General features: G+C 37.9%; 1 protein-coding gene across 2 annotated transcripts in view; it reads right to left on the reverse strand.

Moving 5' to 3' along the window:
• cemip (cell migration inducing hyaluronidase 1) overlaps positions 1 to 22,989 on the reverse strand; it is a 159,744-nt gene that overhangs the window by 44,482 nt on the left and 92,273 nt on the right. Inside the window, exons 1-8 of one of the 2 annotated variants that reach the window (XM_028473620.1) lie at positions 15,841 to 15,858; positions 14,364 to 14,501; positions 12,016 to 12,154; positions 9,527 to 9,766; positions 5,098 to 5,277; positions 3,563 to 3,633; positions 3,373 to 3,468; positions 1,526 to 1,647 (exon numbers count right to left, since the gene is read on the reverse strand). In XM_028473620.1, coding sequence (XP_028329421.1) covers positions 1,526 to 1,647; positions 3,373 to 3,468; positions 3,563 to 3,633; positions 5,098 to 5,277; positions 9,527 to 9,766; positions 12,016 to 12,154; positions 14,364 to 14,466 — 951 coding nt within the window. In that variant the 5' untranslated portion in view covers positions 14,467 to 14,501; positions 15,841 to 15,858. Of the gene's footprint in view, positions 1 to 1,525; positions 1,648 to 3,372; positions 3,469 to 3,562; positions 3,634 to 5,097; positions 5,278 to 9,526; positions 9,767 to 12,015; positions 12,155 to 14,363; positions 14,502 to 15,840; positions 15,859 to 22,989 lie in introns of those variants that run through there. The other variant, XM_028473612.1, reaches the window with a different exon arrangement.

The following is a 22,989-nucleotide window of genomic DNA, read 5'->3' on the forward strand; positions in this document are numbered from 1 at the left end:
GATTTAAAATGACTGCAGTCATTTGATGAAAGCGTAAGAAAATCCTCTGCTATCCTCCAAATATAGTGGAATTTCATTGAATTAGTGTATTTAGAAGGGCTAACCCTAACTGAATTATTTGGTAATTTACACAACATCTAAAGCAGTGGTTCCCAAACCTTTTTAGCCCAAATACCCGCTTTCTCTTATTTCTGAACCCAAGTTCCCCTTTGCTCAGAATACTATTAAAAAAAATTGGAACATAATGATGGAAAGAATGGGTAATAACACACATCTTAAAGGGTCCATGTTAAGCTAAATCAACTTTTCTGTTCTTTAAACATAATAAAGTGTTATTAGGGCTTCAAACACATGCCCAACGTGTTTTTTTCATTGATTCCCTCAATCAATAAATTAGTTAGAGGGTGATTTGCTCCTTTCTTACTGCAGGGTGAGCCCAAACACCTCGCTTCAATGTGAAGACGCGTTCCCACTTTGATGAAGAATTTGACGCGGCACTGAGCTGGAGAAGCCACGCCTCCAGGAAGCTCTCTGTCATGATTGGCATGTAAACAGACACGCCCACGAAGGTGAGCATTTCAGTGTCCTTCGCACAGTGCTATGTATGTATTTTCTACAGTCTATGTATGTACCGGTGAACGCTCCGCCCCCACTCCCTGTCTCACGTTTATGAAGCAGCATGAGCTCGGCTACGGAATGGGTGGGAAGAGGGCGGGCCTTCCTCTGACCCTACGTCACCTTGCAGGGAGGAGGAAGTATCCCGTCTATAGACACGCCCACTCATGAATATGCATAAGTAGGCCGCTAATCAGCCTGTTTGTGTAAAGTTGCTCAGAAAGTGGTTTTTCAGAGGCTAAAACTCTGGAAAACAGGCGAGTTTGGGAAAATAAACCTCAAATACTATGTTTTTAGGGTTCTTAGAACAAATGGAGATTGGTGAAAAATAGCATGACTTGGGACCTTTAAGGAAATTAACTTTGTAAATAAGTGGAATGAAATATTATGTAGTGCCTCCTGAGTTGATTTATTTCTTTTCTTTTTCATCATTTCTGGTAATCTCCCTCCTGATGTGAGACCAAGACTGACACTGGTATTTTCAGTTCATGTTCTTAGCAAGATAATTTATATAATCATTATTATGATTATCATTTTTAACTAGAAATTATAATTATAATTTTTTTGTTGCTGTTTTCTTATTCTCATGAATTCTTCTTCTCTGTCTTTTCTTCTTCTTCTCATGAATCTATTATTATTTTCACAATAATTCCATTCTTCAATAAAAAATATTAATACAAAAAAAGAACTATAATATAATATAATCTCGATCTCGAGTTATGTCATGTGACCTTTATATAAGATGGTGTACAGAACATCCCATACCAGCACCCAAAAGCACCTGAGATAATATTACTTCATCGTTAAAAATGTACAATGCCATGTTATGGCATTAATTATCACTTCGGACTGATTGAAGGCAAACCTAACACACAAATGCTCTGCTATTGAAGAGCTGAAAAACACTTACCTGTATATCTAGAGGGCTGCTGCACAGTCGGTCCGGGTAGGCCTTATGAAGGTCAGACAGTTTCTCCCAGTCTCCAGATCCCCTTTCATCATCCCTGTCAAACCACTCTGTCCATTCTGCCTCTGTAGGTCACACACACATATGGACTCATCAGTACTTCTCAGTTCACTGGTCCAAGGCACATTTTCAAAGTGATTGATATAAAGACTTTGACTCACTTTTATTCTGTCAGACAGCATCTGAATAAGTGTAATTAAAGGCCTCTAAGCAGTCATGATATCTTTTGTAAGGATGTCACAGCAGGGGTTTCACTTTTCACTTTAGAATGAATTCAAAACAAGGGTCTGATGAAGTGATTCCACTGTGCCCGCCTGTGTGTGTGTGTGTGTGTGTGTGTGTGTGTGTGTGTGTGTGTGTGTGTGTGTGTGTGTGTGTGTGTGTGTGTGTGTGTGTGTGTGTGTGCGTGTGGGTGGGTGTGTACGTTACTTGTCACATACACGTACAGGTACATCTAAAAAAAAATGTATATCATGAAAAAATTCAATTTCAAAATGAAACCCATATATGATTAATGACATATGACACAAAGATTGAACTATTTCAAGCTTTATTTTCTAATTCTAAGGTTTACAGATAATGAAAAATTCAGTGTCTCAGAAAATATGAATATTACATAAATTCTATTAAAAAAATTACATTTTAAACAAAAATGTCAGGCTTCTGAAAAGTAGAAATATTCATTTCTATTTAGTCAATACTGGGTTTGGCCTCCTTTTACATGAATTACTGCATCAATGTGGCGTGGCATGGAGGTGATCAACCTGTGGCACTGCTCGGGTGCAATGAAAACTCAGGTTGCTTTGACAGCAACCTGCAGGTCATCTGCATTGTTGGCTCTGGTGTCTCTCACCTTCCTCTTGACAATAGCCCATATATTCTCTATGGGCTTCAGGTCAGGCCAGTTTGCTGACTAATCAAGCCCACTAACATGGTCAATGAACCAGCTTTTGGTACGTTTAGCAGTGTGGGCAGGAGCCAAGTCCTCCTGGAAAATGAAATCAGCATTTCCATAAAGCTTGACAGCAGAAAGAAGGATGAGGTTCTCTAACAAACACTGTCTACGCCAGATCAGCCCCGCACGCACACCAGCCAACCACAAAGGACGCCCCTCTGACACCAGGGACCCCACAAGCCAAACCCAGAGTCCAGTGCCCAGCAGCACCACACTGCCATGGAAAGAGCACAGATGGCAAACCAACCCCAGTCACCCACCAGAAAAAAACAACCAGGTGTCAGTGCGCACGTGACTGGCAGAAGCCCCCGCAGGAGAGCACGAACAACACCAACACCAATTCACAGTAGTGGGCCCTAACAAGGGGCACGCCCACCAGTTGGTCAACAGTGCCCCCACCTGGGCGGGGGAGGGGCCACAGCACAGAGAGACATCGTGGCACATGATTCAAGCTGCACCCCCCAGCACCACTCCAGGGGCCCACCACCCATCTGCGCCCACCCACACAACCAGGATGATTCTCAATTTCACATGGTGGCTCACCCGACTGGGGAGGGGCTGGGCTGTTATGGTGGTGCCCTAACCCTGGGGTGTGTTGTGGGTCAATGTATGGAGTGCGATTAAAATGGGAGTGAGCATGGTAAGATTTTTATGGATTGAAGAATTTATATACAGTATATATATAAATATATATATTATTTATTATTTTTAAATAAAAAATAATCAATTTCTAAGAAAAACCCAGATGTCTTGGACAAGATGAGGAAAATGGAAATTTCTGGGTAAAACTAGAAGTTTGGTGGTCACCCAATAGGCGTATACTGGTTAAACTCACCTTGTACCCATTGGCTGCTGGTAGTGATTGTTACGATCTCTCCAATGGTTGACTGAAAAACACTGATGCTACGAGCCTCTGAGGAGGCTTTGGTTCCTGCAGCACAAACCCAGGAGAATGTGTATGAGCATCAGTACACAGCCATGAATGTACGCACGCATGCACACAAATATTAAAATATGATTCCTACCTTGATAGACAGCATGGTCCTCCACAGCAGAGGAAACATTCCCCTTTGTCACTATAAAGGTCCACGGATTTCTTTGATGATAAATGGGAAAGATAAAAAGAGGCGAATAGAAACCAGTCACACGTTCAGCATATAGTGCACCACTCGCAATATTTTAATTACAATGTGTGATGACATTTACAGTATATGGAAGCGTATTGCATTCACTTGAAAAATTGGGAAAGAAATTTGTTCAAAAAACTGAAAAAAAAAAATTGTCGGAAAAAACAGAAAAAAATTACTCAAAAAAATAGCGCAAAAAAAAAAAAATTATTTAGAAACAGTTTTCTTGTTTTTTTTTCTTTTTTTTCAAGTGAATGCAATACACTTTTGTACATTTAGAGGGAAAATGTGGTCATAGAAATTGCAGTTAAAACAATACACAAATTAAATGTACAAATATAGAGATTGCTTAATAACAAATAAAATGCATTTAAAACCTGCTGTGATCAATTGGATAAAAACAGCAATTCTTGCGACTGACCTGAGGTTTCACAATTAACTCATTAACTCACAGCAATTGATTAAAAAAGAATGTATACATTAAAGCTGGGGTATATATGTTTTTTTGGGTTTTATTTGGTCAAAATACATAACCATCTTATTATATTATATTGTATATTGTAATCCAAAGTGTTCTGAGTGGACAGTGAATCTCTGCTCCCCATCCTGGCTCTGTAAATGAGCTTTAGAAATACAGGAGCGTGGACTGGCTGCTTGAGCTGCTGGTCAAAAGGCGATGTGCGTTCTGGATCTGAGAGCAGAGACAGTCCCACTGCTCTATATTCCAGCTGAAGTCTGTAATGCGGCTTTTGGCACAGTGGTTACATGACAAAGCAAGAGGAAAAAGGAAGACAGAGGTGGAGAAGCAACAGAATAAAGGCACAAACGTGTTCAAGAGGAACGCCGTCCACGGAGTCGGTGTGTGCAGTGAACTGCGAGCGACCTGCTTTCAGTCAGCGCGGTCCGCCCCGAGTCAGAGAGAGAAATTGAGAACAGACTGAATAAATAGCTAATTAAAAATTATCTAAGGAGGAAAGAACAGACCCAATTCATCTGCAGTGTGGAAGGAGTGTGTCTGCTCTGATCAGCTGGGATCAGGAGGCGGAGGAGCGGCTGCTTGTGTTTGAGGAGCAGCTGTGACTCTGAGCCTCTTACTGTCCTCACAGCAGTGAGTAATACATGTTTTCATGTCTCTAAAAAATCAGAAAACTCTCCAATAGCACAAGATAAAGTACCTAAATTTGTTACTAGTCTCTATGAAGAAAACAGTCACAAAAAGTTCCAAAGTGTGCGCATGCACGCAACTTTCGTTCACGAAGGAAGGGGGAGCGTGGAGCGCCTCACAGTTCTACATACCCCAGCTTTAATTTAATCTAAAAAGCTTCTCCTATCTTATCTCGAAATAGGTTTCTGAGATAAAAGAAACAGAAGACAAAGAAAGTGTCACAGCTTCTTTAACACAGTAGTTTCTTATATGAAGCTTGTCAGATCACCTGAATCCCAGTTTGCTGATGTGGCGGCTGCCCAACCTGGACAGGGTTTTCTTGGCCGAGTCCTCCAAGTTGTTGGAACCCTCGTCATTGACCACGATGGCCAAAATGAGTCCATCTTTGATACCATCCAAATACTTTGAAAGACGCTGACTCTCACTCTTGCTGCGGTATGTGTCAAACCTGTGCAGAAACAGGGTGAAGCAAATATTTTTTCAGTGATGAAACTATATGTTCCACTTCCTCCATGCATTGTCCCCAACACACTAATGTATTAGAGTTAAAGCAGAACTACAGTAAGTAACTTGTGCTTAACGCTCCCCCTAAAGGTCCCGTTTGGTTATGTCGCTGTCGTAAAAACCTCTTACCCCCGGCCCCTTGCCCCACCCTACAGCTACATGCGCACCTTTGCTCTCCCAAGACAGCAGCAACCGATCACTGAAAAATCCTAATACAACAGTGACACTAAGGGTGTTTTCACACATATAGTCCCATGTGATCATGTGAACAGTATGAGGAAGAGAGACAAGTAAAATAAATGAATGATGTGGGAGTAATACGGAAGTGGGTGTGGAAATGTGTGTGATGTGTGTGTTTGTGTGCTGACAAAGCGGCTCTGAAAATGGATATAGATAGATAGATAAATAGATAGTAGTTTTCTGGCCAGAGACATTAGGGAGAGATGAAAGACCCCCAATGAACAAGAAAAAGACGGCTTGGAGACAAGCACAGTGAACTAAACACAGTTTGGTTCCACAGATGTACGCAGAGGCATGTGCACAGGTCTTGCAGTAAACGGTCACATGAACGGCGAGTAAATAAATAACCATGTCACAGTTGGAGTGAGGATCAGGCCGCATTTCCTCGTTTGAGTCGGACCCAACAGAGAAAACCTATTTTTTTTCCCCCAAAGAAATGATATATGTACAGTATGTTTGTTTTAGTGGTAAGTAACAACTATTAATGTCAACATCAGATCAGCTCACTGATAACAAGCATAGGCGGAGTTTGAGATTCTTGCTGGGGGGCCAACAAAAAAAATAATTAAAGATATATATATATATATATATATATATATATATATATATAGAAAGTCTCGAGTTTCGCTTCAAAAATGAGGAATGAAAACAAAGGTACCAATCTAACTGTTTATTATTATTATTATTATTATTATTATTATTATTATTATTATTATTATTATTTTTCATTTCTGTTACATACGTTTTGAAAGCTGTATCATGGACCTGCCAAAATAAATCCAAAATGCAGCTTGAAATGTTCAGCACCCACTGTAACTTAAAGAAGGAGAGAGTAAAGTTGTTCAAATTAAGCAGTATTATTTATTTATTTATTATGTTCTATATGATTTATCATGCAACACTCGATACATGTGCTTTAATATGGGAGATACACTTTAACATGGAGGGAGAGACTTGCTGGCAGTTGTAAATAAATAAGTTAAACAATAGGTAAGATAGAATATAAGGATTCATATGGATTAAAAGCATTTAAAAGTCCAACAACGTAGATTATGGCATTTAAAGTCTCTAACAGCGTAACTCCACCTTTTCTGATTGTCTATGTGCTTCCGCGGCCAGTGGACGCTGATTTTGTCACGGGGGAGGTGGGCGAGTCGATTGGAACAACAAGCGCTTTCAGACACTGAGCGCAGGGTTTGCTCGTTCTCTGTTCCTGTAGGAACATCATTTCTCATTAGGGATGTAACGATTAATCGTAAGGCAGTTAAAAATCGATTCATAGGTACCACGGTTCACATCGATGCTCTGAAAATTGAATCGTAGTTCTTTTTTTAAACAGCAGAGGGCGCTATATATTAATCCTTCCAGAAGCGGACGTGACGGGCGGAATCTGCTACTATTTTCTTTCTGGCCGCCATTTACTGTTAAACATGCTCATAAATGATTCTTTACTCCTTTAGCACCGAAAGAATATCTGTAATATTACGTGAATATCTGTAAAAGTCACGTTTTTCTATTAGCTCTGTCTGCTAGCATAGCTTCTCTTCTTCACTGGTGGAATAACTGCATGCCAACCGACCACTGGGTTACCAGCGCCCTCTGCTGGTCCAAACAAATATCTGACGTAAATACAGTAAAATGACTGTTTTTTTTTGTTGTTTTTTTTAAGTCCAATTGTTAAGGCACAAAATACATTTTCAGTTGCACTTTTAAAAAGAAAAAGAACTATTATGCAATTTTGAATTGTTTACTATAGAACCAGAATTTAAATTATTAGGTTCCTTCTTCATTTGTATTATTCCTTTATGTATTTCATTCAAGATTTATTTTCAGTTAAATTGCATCATTTTGCAAAGTTAATCATGGGATTCTTTTGACAATGAAAAATAAAAGGAAAATAGTATAGTATTTTCCCCCAAAAAAATAAAGGAATATTTTTCAGTCATTTGTCAACATTCCCATTTTGTAAAATAAATTGTGAGAAAATCGTATCGTGAACCCAGTATCGTGAATCGAATCGTATCGGGAGTTGAGTGAATCGTTACATCCCTATTTCTCATCATTACAAACAGCAGACTTATGAGTAAACAAAGTGCCCGCGGTGTCCTCCATGTTGTAAATAAACAAAGCTCTGAGCTGCTACGGGAAGCAGGAGGGTCAAATGTCATCGGCTGCTGGTCCTTTAAAACTTATTTACTTGATTTTATTTTGTGAACCTTTGAATTCCGCCAACACAACGTATGGTAGCAAGTGAAAGTGAAACACAAATAGGGGCGCAGTGCACAAAGAGACCCATCGGACCTATTTACTATAATATATGTAATATTCTGATTCTGATTCTGATATATAATATAATCCGTGTATCAAAGACAAAGATAATCCATGCTATTGTATGTTTGGACGGTGTATTCCTTTAAAACTGTCCTCTGCTCCATTCTACATCCATCATGGTTCAGCTGTGGCTGCAGCAGGACAAAAACAACGCTGCAGCGCAAACAACACTATGTGACCGAACGCAAACACCAGTTCTAAATATCTGTCCGACCCGTCGGGTGCCGTAGGGGTCCCGTCACGGTTCAGTCACATGTCCATCCTCTATTTACATTATCAGCTGTGCTCCAGTGATAAACAGTTGATGCCCCCGCGGTGACTGAGCTTATGGCTGTAGCTACACTAGCCATCGTGGTGTCACTATGGAGTCTGATTTCTAGATCCTGCCCTATGCTTCTTTAAATTAATACAGACGAAGCACGACTTCTCCTCAGGTTCTCCAGTTTCTTGTATTGTAGTCTGTGCATCAGAATTATGGGTATACTGGGAACTTGTGAAATGAGAAAGGATTCTGTGCTGTTTGGAGTGAAGAAAAACCCAACAATGATTAACTGCGTTATTCTTTTTTAGTGAGTTATGTTTCTGTAATTAATTAATCGTGATTAACACAATAAAGTCCCAGCCCTAATAGGGGTGTGCATTGCCATGAATCTAACGATACGACACAATTCACGATTTCAATGTCAAGATACGATATATCTCGATTCTAAACAATACGATATATGTACATCTCGATATCAACGATTACAAATTTCACCTTTACAAGTACAAAATGGTATGAAATACAATTTATTCGATTATTTTTTACTTGCGAGAACAAGAAAATGGTAACTAACTTTAATTCAAGAACCAATATCAAAAACAAGTGGTATGTTTATCAAACTGTCAAATTACATTTTTCAAAAAAGTTTAACTTTTGTTTCTATAACAGATTCTGATTCTGATACATTTTTAAAAGTCTTTAAAAAAAAATTAACCACATACATAAAAGTGCCCAGTATGATTTATGAAAACAAAGTAAAAGTAAATCAACTTCCAAGCTAATATGCATTGAGGAGTGAGGTAGTTTAAAAGGTCTGGTGTAGTTCACCGACACACAGTGCGTTTACATGCTAATGCATGTTGGCACAATTAAATGTTTTTTCCATTAAATAAATAGCTAGTACCAGCACTGCACCAACTTTAGAACACGGCAAGGGTTACTCAAAAGTACTAAAACAGGTTCTGATCCAAAGGCCAGAACAATTCAGTATCTCCCATCAAATCAATATCTCCTATTGTATTTGTGTGCAGTAGTTCCCAAAGGGAGCAAATATTTAATCCTCAACTGTCCCTTAATTCACCCAATACCAAAAGTATCTGTTTCAAAATAACATCAGCATATTATCATAAATAACTGTTATTGTTACAGTTGAACATGAACTAATTTAGCTTTGGTTAAAATGTAAATGCATCATTATTAATGAGAGCATATTAAGTATAGTAGTCATTGATTTGTAATTATAATATTCATGGATAAAGCAATGCCAACGTAATACAACACATTTCTGCTTCATTGAAGCCCTGTTTCACAGTCTTACGAGATGTTAGATCTATAGCACTCTAATGGAGGGAATGCTCACCTGTCATTGTGGAGCGCCTCTCCTGTCTTAGGGTCGATCACATGTACAATCATTCCTCTGTTGCCCCAGCTCCTCTGGAACAGGTAGTTGTTCTGGTTGCTCTGGTCTCCAGGCTTCAGGGTCTGATTGAGGAATGTCCAGGAAAGTCTTTTATCTCCATGGATCTCCACACTTCCTCCTGTTCCCACGCCAATAAACTTCTTTCCAAAGTAGCTGTGTTCTCCATCGCTGTCGTCCAATCTGAGAAAAATTACAAAAAACAATTATGATAGCTTTACAAATGTAAAGTGAAGTCAAATTACAGCACACTAATTAGATCAGCAAAAGGCAAAGGCAGAGTGGGGGTCAAACATAATTGTAATTGCGTAATTTATAATTAATTACAACTATGGCGTAATTACAATTAGTAAGGATGCAGGAGGCCTCCTCAATTTAATGCTATTGCTAGGTGAATGCTAATGCTAGGTTAGTGCTAATGCTAGGTTAATGTTATTGCGAGGTGAATGCTAATGCCAGGTTAGTGCAAATGCTCGGCTAATGCTAATACCAGGCTATGCTAATGCTATTGCTAGGTTAATGTGAATGCTGAGCGAATGCTAGGTTAATGCTAACGCTAAGCTGACGCCGTGCGACTCAGGCCATCACCTGCATCCTCACTTGCATTTCCTTCAGGAAATGCAAATATTCTCGTTGAAACTGTAATTGAAAAAATCTGCTGCTGTTGTAAACAAAATTCAAATGTAATTGAGTTTAGATAATTGATTTATATTTGAGAAAGTTTAAGTATACAACACAGTTGTTTGATATTTATTGTGTGTAGTGTTCATTTGAAATTTTTTTTTACTAATTATTACTAGACATTTCAGGGGACCCCATTTTATTTCCAGGCGATCCACATGGGGTCACCACCCCAAGGTTAAAAAACACTGCTCTATTATAATAATGTTACTATTATTATGAATAATATTAATAACAATACAATCAATTTAAATCAACATAATTAGGAAAAACATCATATCATCACACATGTTTTAAATATGTTATAATGTAATCCATTAAAGGGGACATATCATGCTAAATCCACTTTTTTAGCCCTTAAATGCATTTTGTTGTATATTTAGAGTGTTTAGAAGTACAGAAAAAATCAAATTAGTCTCTTCAGGTGCTCCGTAGATATCTTTATATTCTGTTTTGCTCATATTTTTCAATCTGTTTCCATTTTTCTATTCTCTATTACGTTTTTTGAACTATTACATCACAGTATTTGCAGCGGAACTGCCAAATTAGTACATCAACTCCAGGTCCAACACTTCGAGCAATCCGCCATTTTTATTTCTCGTTTTTATTTTGTAGTCCAAGCTCCAGGATGCCGAAGTTACGAGAGGATAAGTCAAAATGTTGGGTTGTTGGATGTAGTAACCCACACGCTTCATTACACCGTCTCCCAGCATCAGAACCTTTTCAAAGTGCCTGGTTGAGTTTTATTTTTCACAGAAATGTACCCATATCTGTGGGTAAGGTCATTTTTGTGTGCGCGAAGCAGTTCAAGGATGACCGCTTCGCCAGTATAAAGAAGGATTTGCCGAAAGACTTTGTCTGATTGAGGGTTCAATTCCTTCTATCTTTGGAACTGACGAACAGAGCACTTCGGTAAGCTGTAAATAACGCTAAAAAGTGTGATGATAAGACGTCCCTGTCATTGTTTTGTTAGCATTAGCAGTTGCACCGTCTTCATATGTTAGCACTGTGTGCTCGTTTTAGATCCTTGATGATATGGCCCACGTGATTTAATTTAAGTCTAAAGTTTTCATTAGTCATTTCATTTTGCCGTTTTTGTCTTTGAAAAGACTATTAAAATGCATTTCGTGACGTTAGCTTGGCGCTAGCATTAGCTCGGTGCTTGTGTTAGCTCACTTGATAGGGTTCTGCAGGTTCATCATCTTCATTTTCATCTCGCTCCGCTGGGTCCGACTCTGGCTCAAACATGTAAGGCTGGATGGACAAGTCTTCTGTTGTTGACATTTTGTAAATAACCTCTGAATAAAAAGTTTATGCGCCGCTACATAGCCGTATCTCTTCTATCAAACTACAAAAATGGCCGAGCAGGGCGGAGTTGAACCGAGTGTCACCTGAAGAGGGGGCGGGGTATGGAGTGTCTCATTTGCATTTAAAGAGACAGCACCAAAACGAGTTGCTCTCAGAAGCACATCAGAAAAGGGTAGAAAAGGGGCCTGAGGAGCTATAATAACGAGGAATTCAGACCCAAGCATTGCAGTTTCTCTTTATATAGACCACAACTGTATGATTTATATGTAAAAAGGAAGGATTTAAAACCATATGTCCCCTTTAAAGAATGTGAGTATCAGCAAAAGAATTGTATTCTAAATGCCAACAAAACTTTAAATAGATTACAAACAAACAAACATGAAGATAATCATATTTGTATAGACAGTATGTATTACTCGCTGATGTAGTTTGTAGCACAGTACCTTCCAAACAGGGAGATGGTGAGGTTGCCTTTATAAGGACAGTCTGGGCTCCCAATGTGCAGCTCTCCCTTGTTTCCAATCAGGATGTGTTTAGTACGGAGCAGAATGGGCCTGTTGCTGTCAGCGATCACCAGCTTTCCTACACGTGACAGAAAAGAAACGGTGAGTTATGAAGTCTCCAGGCTACTTGTTCATTTCACTTTTAATTTATTTTCTCTTAATTTGAAACACAAATGTAACAATGTGAACATTGATTTCTTTCTTCATGTGGATCTTGTTGGGTTCTTTCTTTTTTACTATGGACTTTATGTTTTGTTCAGCGCTTTGAGATGACTCTGTTGTATAATTATCTATCACGACATGACATGAATCCCTTTCACCACTATTAATAATATTTGAATTACATGATTTAAATTTATATGCATAACCATTGAATTAGAGTAACTGTAAAAAAGCCAACACAATTTTTATGTGCGACATTTACAGAGTGCTTGAATCATTCTTTTGAGTGTAGTTATATTAGTGACAATATATACAACACAAAATACATAGGAATTATACAGAATTCATTTGATTTGACGGTCAGTTATAAATAATGTGTAGATACTGATATAACTACAAATGCTACTTGAATAAAAATTTTATATAATGATTAGACATTCTGATTTTCTGGACCTTTGCTTCAGGAAATTTTCGTTTACTGGACCTTTTTGGATTTTAGGTAAACACCCCTGATAAACAGTAGCCAAAACTGTTGGTACTAAACCCCCAACCACCCCCCACTAAAATAACCCAGGCTGTGTTCAAAATCGCATGCTAACGTACTGCGCACTACACAATCAATGAGTATATACTGTCTAGTACTATATATAAGATTAGGATGATGACCGAAGTATACAGTACTTCCAAGTTTCCCAAGATGCATTTGGAACCTACAACAACCTGAATCACACTAAGGCTAAATATCTCTGTTGATTCTCCACCTTTGAACGTTCTGAAAGCATTTTAAGTGTGAAAGTGACCACGAAGAATATCAACATGTCCTCATTTGATCCATAAAACTCACGTATGCACATTTAATTCTGACATTTCAGAGATTATTGGTGACCTGCCATTGTCCTACTGACAAAACTTCCTGTTAACTTCAAAACAAGAGCCCTATTTACAAAAGGGTTAAAAACTAATAATGGAACTTCTTGACTTCTAATAGAAGACAAATAGAGATGCTTTTATTTTGAAAAGGGGATGTTTAACTTTTAGGTTGAAGCCGGTCCCAGGATGATTTTACATTCTGCTCACAATGCATCATGGAGTGGTTGAGTATGACTAGTGTGCCCACCGTGCATACTTAAAAAATGTCCCCATACAATATACATACCAGTGGGCATGAGCGGTAGCTGTTCCCACTTAAAGTTCTTGAAGCCAAAATACAGCGCTTAGGGGTGCTACCATCTTAAAAATTTGACGTCATTTGGAGCCAGAGTGTGCACAGTAGGGTCGGGTGGGAGGAGCCCTGGTAACGCGCCCCGCCCATTTAGCGTCCCGCGCTGATGAGTTACACAGCCTAGCTATGCCACGGACTTAAGTATCTTTCCCACTGAAAATTCTACCAACGTCTTATTCAGATGATCAAATCACAGAGGTTAGCAATAGTACTAGTAGCTCAAAAAGATGAAAAAACTGAATGGAAAAGTTAAATGACGTCTTGGCTTTCCTTCATATGACGTAACTGCTATTCACAAAGAGCGCTACGCAAGATCCAAGGCTGATCATCGTCATACATAACGTCAAACCCCGTTTTTCAACCTCAAATAACTTATTTAAAACAAACTTCACAGAAAAATAAGCACTTGAACACAATGTAGGGTGATAATAACTAATGATCACAGCACAGTTTAGGTTTGGAGAAAAAATACCCACGTCAACATCACATCTGTTATCATTGAGGAGGCGGGGTTTATGACCTATACTGCAGCCAGTCAGCAGGGGGAGCTCTAAAGATAAAAGCTTCACTTCCTCAGGAGGATGTCTTGTCCATCTTTTTTACAGTCTATGATACATACAGGTACTTCTTGCATAATCTTTCCATACTACCTAATGGAAACGCACTACTTATTCATTTTGACATGTATGAGTAGTACGTTAATATGCAATTTCAAACACAGCCCCAGTTTTAAATTAACCTCTTATTGGTCACTGATTAATTAGAAAATGGACCGATATGTGTCAAAATGCCAAATACAGCCATGATAATGGGCGCGGCCGATAATCTGTCCATCCTTGTATTATATACAGTATATTTTTAAACAAACAATAATCAACTATGTAATGTAATGTGCTCTACAAACCTCCATTCAGGATCTCAATGGAGTGGACATTGACAGAAGTGTTCAGAAGGACCTTCCGACCGTAACCAATGGTTACCCTCTGGTCCTCACTGTGTCCTGGCATCCAAGGCTGCAGACCAGGCTCCTCATCAGGACACACTGAGGGAAGCAGAAGTCACACCAAACATTGCTTTTTCTCCCCATTGCACTGTAATTGTTCACATCATCGTATTAATATAAAAGTGGCTGGTAAAAATGTTGAGTCGCTGCTAGATTTAAAAAATTACCAGCTACGCTGGCAGGTGGACAAAAAAGTTAATTTTCATCCTTGACACACACACGCACACACACAATTTGAGTGCAACATTGCTAGAGAAAGCAAACTGGTTGTAATCTCTGGGTGGCGCCCAGAGTGCAAACAATTTAAGAGCATAGAAAAAGGAAAAAAATAACCAGCTTTCACTTATGTCTACCCACTACTACTTATTTCCACATCAAGTCAGTAGAGTGGTCGCAGTCAGGCTTTTATTTTCACATCAGCTGCTGAGAAAGTGCAAGAAGGGGGGGGGGTCAACTGTTTCAGATTACAGATTTATTTAAATGTAAAAGGAGACAATACGCTCTCATGAATTATGCAAATGTGCATTAAGGGTGTAAGAAAAAGTCAATTCAGTGATATATTGCAATATTTCCTCGTACGATTATCGTATTGATCCAAAAAATGTCCAAATCAATTTTTTAAATAATGTTTTTTAGCAAAAAAAACATTTAATTGCACTAACATATGCATAGCACATGAACTCCCAGTCACTAGGTGTCAGTAAACCACATCAGACCTTGTTAAACTACTGTACCTCACTTTATTTTAGCTTGGCAGTTGATTGCACTTTATTTTCATAAAACATACTGGACACTTTTATAGATGTATGTGGTTAATTTTCTAAAAGCTAAACTTTTTTGAAAAATGTAATTTGACAGTTTGAAAAACAAAAAATACCACTAGTTTTTTAAATATTTGTACTTGAAATACAGTTAGTTACCATTTACTTGTTCTCACAAGTTTAAAAAAATGAAATAAATTCTATTTCATGCCATTTTGTACTTGTAAAGGTGAAATTTGTTATTACGAATATCGCGATGTATGGCAATGTATATTGTATTGTTTATTATCGGGATGAATCGGGATATATCATATCGTGACATGCAAATCGTGAATCATAACATATTGTCAAATAGTTTCTATCCTCAGTCTCGGCCGACCAACACCGCCAGACCACGTGCAAGTTCAAACATTAGTCTTGGGATTACCTTAACAATATGTCCTATACAGTATGTTTAACTGTTATATAAGGGTCCATGCTAACTAAGCAACTACTTATTATTGTTTTATTTGACCTTCCTCATTTAGGTTTTACATCAGCGTATATCAAAAAATTGAACAGCATAATAACGCAACAACAACAACAACAATGCAATATAATGAACATATTATTATTACCTCCACCAAGCACAAAAGAGAGCGGTAAGGTTATATTTTACCCACTGTTTATCTGTTTGTCAGTCAGTTAGCAAGATAACTTGAAAATATATGAATGGATTTGGATAATATTTTTTCAGGAAAATTGATAAATGGGACAAGGAACACCATTTATTTTCCCATCCACACTATGGAATTCTTATTGATGATGTCATAGCCTCTCTCAGAACACTGATGATGTCATCAGTGTTCCAACTAGAAAATGAGGCCCAAAAATATAACTGGCCCTCACAGAGCATGATTTGTAACAAGGTGCAATATTTTAATACCTATTTGACAATTAATAATATCATTGTTATTTAAAATGCTAAAGGTATGTTTTGATTATCAGTGAATCTAATAAGTGTATATAAAATCAATGTAGGACTACAACATCAGGTGGAAATCACAATATGGGTGAAAATGAGCTGCTTGGTGGAGGTCTGCGCTCTCAGAGTGCTTTTGCAGTTATTATTAATATTGGAAGAATAAAACATTCATTAATAGTATTTTTTCATCATCTAATTTGTCTAGTTTGTTTTTTACAATCTGTTACTATATTACATCCATTTTGTTTTATCAATTCTTTGTAATATTGTAATATTTTTGTGTATATGGAGGGTGGGAGGTATTTGTCTGTAACTATTAAAAACACTATATTACAGACTGAAAGTGAAGTATTTGTTATTTTTTCTTTTTTAAAGCTAATTCTGTATTTTGTTTGGTACAACAAACAGCAGCTATTTGAAACAATAATAGAGGCTAAACCAGGGGTCTTCAACGTTTTCCAGGCCAAGGACCCCCAAACTGATGGAGAGATGGAGCGGGGACCCCCTACTTATATATATTGTATAAAATTGTGCTTTATATTAAACTGGTCCTATAGTGCCATGTATAAATGTACTATTGTGCATTCAATACTAAGATATTCAAATAACACACAGGTTTATATATTCTTGTTTTTAGTTTAAACATGTGCAAGGTACAGTGAGTAGGGTGGCCATGCCACTGCCATTCATACACATAACATAACATAATAAACTGATACCTGCCAAGATCAACAATGTCTGTCAAATTGCATGTAACAACATTTTGCATAAAAGCTGTTCAAATGAACATTTTTGTTCAACATAAATGTGGAAACGAAAATTATTGATGCTTGTTAGTGCCACTGGCATGCATAAACACACCTGTTATCTTGCATACAATACTGAACTATTAACATAATTGACAGATTTATGTTTTAATTTTAAACATTTTAAACAAGACTGGGCTCTCGGCCAATCACGGGGAACCTGACAGAGATAGCGTGTCAACTACGGCCTCGTGATTGGCACAGCAGCGATAGGGGTGGGTCCTCCTCGTTGATGGGACAGGTGAATGAACCAGTGCCCAGCTTGAAAGAGCTCCTGTGTGTCGCTGAACGTGTGCATTGCTGACTGAAAGACATCTTCTGCCTCCATTTATCTGTTCACTACAGTGTGTTAGATTCATGTTAATGTGTATTTAAAGACATTTCAATTTATTGAAAAAATTGCGGGGGGGAATATAAAAAAATGTCTAATCAACCAAAACTTTCGCGACCCCCCTGCAGTACCTCCGCGGACCCCCTAGGGGTCGCGGACCCCCTGTTGAAGACCTCTGGGCTAAACTAATCAAAGGTAGGTATTTATCGTATTTTAAAGCTTTAGTATTGATAACAACAGTTTTTCTAAACTTCCAGACACCTAACAAGGAATAAAGCCATGTAAAACTGATCAGTTTGTCATAAAAAAAAAGGTCAACAGATCATCCAGAACACAAGCAAAGTCATCTCATGAAAATAAAAGGGTTTCAGCTGTGTATGATGGAAAATATCTCCATATTAAATCAGTCATAAACACATGGTGCAAAATATTACAATAATATGAATGAAATAATTTTTTAATTCATTTTAAATAAATATTTAAAATTCTTCCATTTGCTGTGCATACTGTAATTGACTTTTCTCACCGTTCCTCCTGCTGTTCATTTTGTTCACCTGAACACACACTCAAACAGAAAGTGAACTTCCTCTCACCCTCGTGTTTCCACCTCCTCTAAAAACTTGAAGAATGCCAAGATAAAATAAAAATTGCTTACTCGTCCTAAGCTTTACATCAGCACCTGTTCACACACATTTCTGAGTAAGTGCCTGAAGTCAGCACATCAAGACCTGAGCCTTCCATGTGTTCAGCCTCTGGGGAATCACTCTGCTGATTGTGCTACTTTGCTAAGCTGGGAAATATTTTCTTAATCTAAAAAAACATTGAACTGACGTTGAACCAGGTCTGAGAACCCGAGAACCAGGTGAACGAGAAAAGCTCAGCAGAATGAATCAGACCACACAAAGGCTTTAGGCTGATACTGACCGGTTCAGGTTAATGCTCAACTGTAAGAAAAGCCATCTATTCAATCAATCAATCTATACATAAAGCCCTTTAAAACCTACATTCAGTTGTAAATTGTTGCTGGAAGAACTCTACATTTTTCCAAAATCCTACAATTTTTCTCCAATTATTTCACAAAATCTCCTCACATAAAATAGAAATTGGTCAAAAAATAAAAGAATCACAGGACATCTAAGTATCTGTCACTTATTGCTCAGATATTGCTGATGCCTTCCATACTTTGCATCTAATCTATAACTGGAAGTGCTAACTTGGGCACATTAATGTTGAAATTCTTCACCTTTCTCACCCACTTGTGATCAAACTGGTCCGAATTTGAATCCCAAACTAAAATGAGTTTGACACCCCTGACCTAGAGCGTAGCCAAAGTTCTTCACAGCAGAACAACAAAAACAAACAGTCATTAAAAGCAATAATAATGTAAATATTTAATAAAATATGAAATGCCACAATGCTGCTGTACAATAAAAGCCTTCATAGATAATAATTAGACAAATAAAAACTCATAAAACCATTAGTTCCAGTAAAACACAGGTAAAAAAAAACGTTAAGTTGGGCTTTAAAAAGTGAGAGGTTGAGAGTTGGACCAAAAATCACCCTGAGCTTATAAGATTTCGGTCTTTTACTATGAAAAAATAAACATTAATGTAACCCTTTCCCTCTATTTTGGTTAAAACATTCCACTCTCAACTCAGTTTATTCTGTAAATATCTAGAAAGAAAAAAATAAACATTTCAAAGAACAAGGGTTTATATTTACTGACAATGAAAAAATGAACTTGTTGCAATTGGATGTGCAGCCAGAGCCTAAAAGTGACACATTATACCTTTAAAGCAGTGTTTCTCAAATGGGGGTACCCCTAGCGGTACGTGATAGCACTACAGGGGTATTTGAGAGAGAGTGAGGGTGGGGGGTTACATTGAGGAGGCACTAAATACTGTTCATTTCACTTATTTACAAAATGACGTTAAAATGTGCTTTATCATTCATACATTCATTCCATCATTATGCTCTATAGTTGTTTTTTCATAGTATTCTGAGCAAAATGTGGTGGTCAGAGAAAGGGGGTATGTGAACAACATACGTTAAAGCAAAGTAGATGTTTGCTGCAAAAAATCAAACCAACAACTTAATGCTTTTAAACAGCCTGAAACTGACAGATGCGTGGGAAAAATATGACAGAGCTTGCTTGTGCTTCTGGTCTATGAAACAGTAAATAAACACAGAAGAGGAATTTAAAGGAATCCGTCTCTAGCGAGACTGAAGACCAGTCAATGGTTTGAGATAGGCACAAAGATGGGATGCATGTTTTCTGGCTCTTCATTGCTCAGTGTTTATACATACTGTAGCTCGCAGCGAGCCACGGTAATAGACACACCATCAGACTATACATTTAATGACCACTTTTATCTTCATTTGATGTTTTTCTTTTAACGTATCCAATATAAACTGTGGAACACAGATGCTTCTCCAAGTATTGTACTTACAGCCGTATGGATCGCATTTCGACCATTTCCTCTTCCGGAGTTCATAAATACTGTTAGTACAGTCCTGTATGTTTGCTGGGTACGACGGTTTACTGTGTATTAAGGACTAGAAGCCTGTACAGCTCAATGGAATGGTAGCTTTACATCGGTTAGAAGCTCTATATGTCGTTTTTATTTTTTGATTAATAGCCCAGCTATGCTTCGTAGAGTGGCTGGGCTCTCCCTTACGGTACATTCACACCGAACGAGACTTCAGCTACTCTGGCAACTAGATTACATTTAAAATAAATGTAAATGATGTGACATTAATCAATGTCAAGCGACCTTCAAGCAAGCATGTCGCATGACAAGTCGCTCAAAGATGAAAATGTTGAAGTGTACAAGGGACTTTGAGTGACGCGGTGTCACTACCTCAGCCGTCACTGTCTGTAGACTTCCTCAACTTACTGGGGCCAAAATGAAAGTGGCATCCTCCCTGATTAAGCGTTTTAAATTCTAAGTATATTTTGAGTGAACTCATCCTTTAGTAACTCCGTAAGTTGAGCAGTTAAACCGTAAGTACAGGTGGAGCTGTCTATGATAAGTGCTGTAAACGTACGGAAGGAGAAGGAGTGATCAGCCCTCTCAGTGCCGCCGTCGGCTATGCAGACACACCCTATTCCCCGGTCGTCACTGGAGCGGTGAAGTGATCGCACGAACAAAAAGCGCGACAATGTTCAAGCAACACATCGCAGGCGATTTAAGCGACTGTAGTCACATTTGGTGTGAATGCATCTTTAGAGATAGGGTGAGAAGCTAGGTCATCCGGGAGTAGCTAGGAGTAGAGCCGCTGTTCCTCCACACAGAGGTAAGATGAGTTGGCTCGGTATTTAGGAAGCCTCCTGGACACCTCCCATCTGAGGTGTCCAGAGCACGTCCCACCGGTAGGAGACCCAAAGGAAGACCCAGGACTATGTCTTCCAACTGACCTGGGAATAACTCGGCATTCCCTGGGATAAGGACGAAGTGGTCAAGAAGAGAAAAGTTTGGGCTTTCCTGCTTAGGATGCTGCCCCTGTGATCCAAACACATTAAAGTGGCCACCCTTCGTTACCCTACCTAACCCTAACCCCACTAGATCCCTCCACCTAACACAAACATAGCTCCAAAGGTTTCATAATTAGCGAACAACACTTAATGACAGCTTAATGACACCATATTCATATAATGACAGATAATGACAGTGTTTTCTTGCTGTTCCAGTGTAACTCTTATAAAGTTACTTACCAAAGCAAGACTGACATATATTACTTTTTAATACAGTATTATCTTGATACATCTAAATCAGAGCAAACTAGAAAATGGAGCGTGGATGTCAATGACACTAATTGCACCAGTAATGAAGAAGCGCACGTTCTGTACTGCACAGCAGTAAGTTAATGAGAGATAAAAAGAGCCAGTCAGCATTAAGAGAGTCATTTATGCTCAGGTAGGATAAAAAAAGTAAAAAGATAAATTCTCATTTAGCCATCATTCATTCATCTTTTGTTGATTACAACTGTTTTCCTGACAATATGAGGCAAATGTCAACACAATACCACAGAAAACAATTATTTTCTCCTAAGGAAAAAATAAACAGTAGTAAAACTTTTTATTTCTATCTACAAATTTACTCAACTGCTTGTGTTCTGCATGGTAACAAAGGCTAATATTAATTCATGTTTAATGCGTAGAGGACGTGTCTTCTGTATATGATGCATTATGGGTGTTTTATAGGCTAATCCATCATAGCTACCAACAGCTTATGTGAACTACATTAGAGGCAGATGTTAATGGTGTAATACACTTTATGGCAGATTTTGACATGAGGCCTACAGAAGCATGAAACAAACAAGACTCAGATAAAAGCCAAATAAAGAGCAACCAAGTAACACAGAGGACATATCTTAGAGTAGAATAGTAATTTCTGAATTATGACTTAAGTTTGGGGTTTGCGTGGTTTGATAACCTGGCTGGATCATCAACAGAAGTGACATAACAAGAGGATTGTTACAGTACGTCACTTCTGTTCGTGACTGTCATGTATGTGAGAAAAGCACTCTACATATAAAATATATTATCTTTGTAATGATAATAATAATGAAATTGGTAATGTAAGAGAGATGTGTGACAGACTTGGCAATGTTATTTTTTGGTTGTGAACACGTCAGTGATACACAACATTTTTGATATTTAGGAAATTATTAACTATTGCAGGCCCCACGTTTGAAATGGCTCAAATATCAAATGTAAGTACTGTTTTTTTTTTGTTTTTTACCAAATAACTGACACTTAGGAAAGAAACTTGCATTCATCAAATGAAATACTTTATAGAATGTAATCCGTGGTGTCTTTTTTGAGCCATTTTATTTCAAATACTGCTAATCACATTACATACACTGTACAAAAAATAGCAACTCATTTTATTAATTTATTTATTATTTGTGTTTAACAATGCATTTTAGCTACAGTTGGTGTAACTAATTGTATATTTGCATGTATTTTTGTTGCTGCCTATCTCTTGGCCAGGATACTATTAAAAAGGAGTTCCTTAATCTTCTTGGTTAAATAAAGAGAGAGAGAGAAAACGTACTCCTACCACCACAAGGACCACGTGGGCTTTGACCTTTTATATCTGCTCAAGTTGTTCTTTGAGCCCTTGGTACTATTCTGTTCTAGTGTTCTTTGTTCCTGATGTTGCAGTCAGATATCTCTACATCTCTGGGTGCGTCCGAAGAGTCCCTCCTATCTCCTTTCCTATCCACTTTTTCTTAACCCTATGAATGATGTCACAAGATTAAGGAAAAGTGTTAGGAGACTTCCTAAAGGAGTTCACATTGAGAATGATTGCTCACACTCACCTTCCACTCAGAAATCAACATTGATCCAAAATAAGTATGATTATATGAAATTGTTTCATTTATGCAAAATATAAGCCTACACAACATTGTAGGCATACACATGTACAACTGCACACATCATTCCTTGGTGAATGAAATATGTTGAATAAAACATAATCTGGCTAAAACTGTCTCTCATCACTTTTTGTTTTATGTAAATTATAATATAATAATATGGCTTGCATAATCATAAGAACCAATGCACACACATCAGTAAACACTGACATGTAGACTTTATTTTTTTACTTTAAGTTGTTCAAAGCATATTATTGTATTGGTAAAATACATAATATGCGTC

The sequence above is a fragment of the Gouania willdenowi genome, chromosome 3 (assembly GCF_900634775.1).
Source record: "Gouania willdenowi chromosome 3, fGouWil2.1, whole genome shotgun sequence".
Taxonomy (NCBI): Eukaryota; Metazoa; Chordata; class Actinopteri; order Blenniiformes; family Gobiesocidae; genus Gouania; species Gouania willdenowi.